This window comes from Eimeria mitis, genomic scaffold (assembly GCF_000499745.2).
Source record: "Eimeria mitis Houghton genomic scaffold, Emh_scaff450, whole genome shotgun sequence".
NCBI classification, from domain to species: domain Eukaryota; phylum Apicomplexa; class Conoidasida; order Eucoccidiorida; family Eimeriidae; genus Eimeria; species Eimeria mitis.
This window is the reverse complement of record NW_013572818.1, coordinates 10,727-14,855: the sequence shown is the minus strand read 5'-3', so window position 1 is coordinate 14,855 and position 4,129 is coordinate 10,727. Positions and strand designations below refer to the sequence as shown.

The 4,129-nt window shown below is 50.6% G+C and overlaps 1 protein-coding gene across 1 annotated transcript in view; it reads right to left on the bottom strand.

The window, feature by feature from the left end:
- Window positions 1-1,399: 1,399 nt before the first annotated feature.
- EMH_0012760 (uncharacterized protein) overlaps window positions 1,400-4,129 on the bottom strand; it is a gene marked incomplete at both ends in the record, with an annotated part of 3,514 nt that continues 784 nt past the window's right edge. Inside the window, 7 exons of the mRNA XM_013499636.1 lie at window positions 1,400-1,466; window positions 1,587-1,644; window positions 2,049-2,148; window positions 2,410-2,451; window positions 2,697-2,827; window positions 3,161-3,739; window positions 4,091-4,129. Of these exons, the coding sequence (XP_013355090.1) occupies window positions 1,400-1,466; window positions 1,587-1,644; window positions 2,049-2,148; window positions 2,410-2,451; window positions 2,697-2,827; window positions 3,161-3,739; window positions 4,091-4,129 (1,016 nt within the window). The remainder of the gene's footprint in view (window positions 1,467-1,586; window positions 1,645-2,048; window positions 2,149-2,409; window positions 2,452-2,696; window positions 2,828-3,160; window positions 3,740-4,090) is intronic.

Below are 4,129 nucleotides of genomic sequence, written 5' to 3'. Positions count from 1 at the left end.
TACGGCTAACTACAGCTAGCCTGCACGATTGGGCGTCAGTTCTAGCGAAGGCTCATCACCACACCGAGTATGCCGCTTTCATTGCTGCTGCTGCTGCTGCTGCTTCTGTGATTGCTGCTGCTGCTGCTGCTGCTGCTGCTGCTGCTTCTGTGATTGCTGCTGCTGCTGCTGCTGCTGCCGTGAAGCAGCAGCAGCAGCTGGTGATACAGCAGCTGCATACGACAGAGTAAGAACGAAGGAGACAAGAAGAAAGGAGACAAAGAAACAAAAAAAGCAGAGATAAAGAGACAGACAGAGAAGGAGACACAAAAAAGGAGACAGATAAAGCAAGAGACACATAAAGGGGAGACAGACAAAGAAGGAGACAGAAAAAAAAAGGAGACAGTTTAAAAAAAGGAGACAGATAAAAAGGAGACAGATAAAAAGGAGACAGCAAGACAGAGACAGAGACAGCGAGAGAGACAGATACAGATACACAAACAGAGACAGACAGAAATATAGATACCCTTGCTCTATAAGCTAACATTAGGGGCCCCCTTAGGGGGCCCCCTGATTGGGGGCCCCCCTGGGGGCCCCCTGATTGGGGGCCCCCTTGGGGGCCCCCTGTAAACCACTGTGCTATGAAATCCCTAATTAAATATTTCTTAGTTTAGGGCCCCCAGTTCTATTGGGGGCCCCTAGGGGGGCCCCCCCCTCAGGGCCCCCAGTAAAGTAGAGGGGCCCCCAGCTAAGTAAAAGGACCCTAGTTAGGGGCCCCTACGCGGGAGGCCCCTTTGGGGGCCCCCCTTGGTGAGGGCCCTAGGGGGGCCCCCCTTGGTGGGGGCCCTAGGGGGGCCCGCATTGGTGGGGGCCCAGGGGGTTCCCCTTTGGGGGCCCCCATTGGTGGGGGCNTGGTGGGGGCACTGGGGGGGCCCCCCTTTGGGGGGCCCCCACTGGTGGGGGCCCTAGGGGGGCCCCCCTTTGGGGCCCCCCAGTAAAGGTAAAGGAAAATAACTAAGGAAGGGGCCCCTAGTTGGGGGCCCCTTTGTTTAGGGCCCTTAGTTAAGTGGGGGGCCTCTGGTGGTATTTTATTATATTTAGATTATATTTATATAATTAATATAATTAATTATATTAATTATATTTAATATATTTAATATTATATTAATATAACTAATATATTATATTCGTATGAAGCCAGGTGAAGGGGGGCCCCCAGTTAAGGTGGGGGCCCCCAGCTGAGTTGGGGGCCCCCAGTTGGGGGCCCCCAGTTGGGGGCCCCCTAATTAAGAAAGCTAAGTGGAGGAGCAAACCCTAAACCCTAAACCCTAGCGGTGGGGCCCCTAGAATACAAGCAGGGGGCCCCTGAGGTGTATATACAGCTAAAAGGGTTTAGGGTTTAGGGTTTAGGGTTTAGGGTTTAGTACTTCGAGGCATCAACCGTAGCAGCTAGCTTGGCTTTTAGTAAACCCTTGGCGAAGCGAGACCTGCACACAACACAAACCCTAAACCCTAAACCCTAAACCCTAAACCCTCAAAAAAAAGAAATGCTTGTAGAAATGAAACAAATCTAGGGTTTAGGGTTTAGGGTTTAGGGTTTAGCGCACTTGCAGACGTCGCAGCAAATTCTCTCCTTGCCGTTGTCAGTGGTTTCGGAGCAGTAAACTGCAACACAAAACCCTAAACCCTAAACCCTAAACCCTAGATTTTAAACCCTAAACCCTAAACCCTAAACCCTGAAAAGGTGAATATGTGGCAACACAGCAGTTTGATCGCTCCTTCCTAAACCCTAAACCCTAAACCCTAGCCCGTCCTCCCCAACCCCCAACCCCCAAACCCTAAACCCTAAACCCTAAACCCTAAACCCTAAACCCTAGATAGTGGTTTATACATACTAGCGAGACAACAAGAGCAAATGAAGCAAAGATCAACAGGGTTATGGTGACAGAAGCAAACCCCTGTATTTGTTTTATGGTGTACAGACACCGCAGCAATAGCTGGGCGAAGAGAAGGAGGAGGAAGAAACCAAAAAACTAAAAGCTGTAGTAAAGCTATATCTCCTCGTAAACCCTCTAGGGTTTTGCCAGCTGTATATACACCCGAATCAAAACAAGAAGAAAAAGAAGAACAACGGCCATGGGTTACGTCGCACAGCTGCTCAGGGATTGTCTGCAACACACAACAATATTATATATATATATATATATTCTCGAGGGTTTAGGGTTTAGGGTTTAGGGTTTGGGGTTTGCGGGGGTTATCGGTCTTAGTTTAGAGTATAAAGGTTCGCAGCTAGGGTTTAGGGTTTAGGGTTTGGGGGTTCGGGATTTACAGGGGTTTTGTTTTGTAGTTTAGAGAATAAAGCTTAGGAGCTAGGGTTTAGGGTTTAGGGTTTAGGGTTTTAGGGTTTAGGGTTTAGGGTTTACGACACACCGAACAGTCAGGTAGAAGCGAGCAGCAATCGATAGCCACTCCCTGAGACACACACTCAAACCCTAAACCCTAAACCCTAAACCCTAAACCCTAAACCCTAAACCCTAAACCCTAAACCCTAACATTATGGGGTGTGTGGCGCCCGAACCTTCTCGCCCCAGGCCCTCACCCCTTAAACCCTAAACCCTAAACCCTAAACCCCAAACCCTAAACCCCAAACCTAAACCCCAAACCCTAAACCCCAAACCCTAAACCCTAAACCCTAAACCCTAAACCCTAATTCTTACGAGTTTACTAGCTGCAAAAGCAGTGTTTAGTAGCGCTATATACTGCGACGCATAAAACCCTCGCCGCGACGTATCCAGCAGCAGCACTCGGCTCTCTGCTTCAGGCCCACCCCCCAACCACCGATGCACATCTGCAACAAACCCTAAACCCTAAACCCTAAACCCTAAACCCTAAACCCTAGTGGTGGTGTAATAGGAGGCGAAAGATTAAAACCGCTGGACTTGAGATTCATACTTTACAATAAAAGGGTTTAGGGTTTAGGGTTTATTAGGACATAGGGTTTAGGGTTTGTTTAGAGTTTAGGGTTTAGGGTTTAGGGTTTATTTAGGCTGTACTAGTGTCTCGTTTGGGGTGTATGTATAGCTCGTCTAGGGTTTACATAAGGTCTGTGGTTTACTTATGTTTTCTATACGGCTTTTCTAGGGTTTAGGGTTTAGGGTTTAGGGTTTAGGGTTTAGCTTACAGCATAACGCTATCGAGAGGGCCCCAGCAAGCAGCGACTCGCCTTTGCGGCTACTGCGCTGCTGAGCAGCAGGTGCAGCAGCAGCAGCAGCAGCAGCAGCAGGTGCAGCAGCAGCAGCAGCAGGTGCAGCAGCAGCAGGAGCAGCAGCAGCAGCAGGAGTTGGTTTTTCTATAGCCGTTCCGTCTACCTGCATTCTGCTGCTGGCTGCATCTGCAGCAGCAGGAGCAGCAGCAGCAGCAGCAGCAGCAGCAGGATCCGGCTCAGCAGCAGCAGCAGCAGCAGCAGCAGCAGCAGCAGCAGCAGCAGGAGGTGGTTGTGCTGCTGCAGCAGCAAGAACAAAATCCTTCATCGCCTGCTGCAGAGACACCCCGTTGCTGTCGATGCCTGTCTGCAGCAGCAGCCAATTAGGGGGCTCCATCTCATACAGCAGCTTGCTGCAGCAGCACACACACACTCTGCTGCTGCTGCTGCTGCTGCTGCTGCTGCTGCTGTTGATGATTGTTATGGTGGTTGTGGGGGGGTGGTGATGCTGCTGCTGCTGCTCATAATGGTGTTCTGCTGCTGCTGCTGCTGCTGCTGCTGTAGCAGAGAAGGCAGCAGAAGAAGCCTCAGCCAGCAGCAGCTCCAACAGCAACAACAACAGCAGCAGCAACAACAACAGCAGCAGCAACAACAGCAGCAGCAGCTGCAGCAGCAGCAGCAGCAGCAGCAGCAGCAGCAGCAGGAGACATACGCTGTGTTGGCGTTCATCCCGATGACAGCCAATCGGCTCTGGGGGGCCAGCAGCGCGAGCGCTCGAGCGAAGCGTGTGACAGCACCTGCAGCAGCAGCAGCAGCAGCAGCAGCAGCAGCAGCAACAGCAGCAGCAGCAGCAGCAAGAGTATTATGAGTATAAATATATTTTTAATTAAATTTATTAATATAACTCACCCGATATAAACTCAAGGTATCGAACTAGCGCCAAAACGC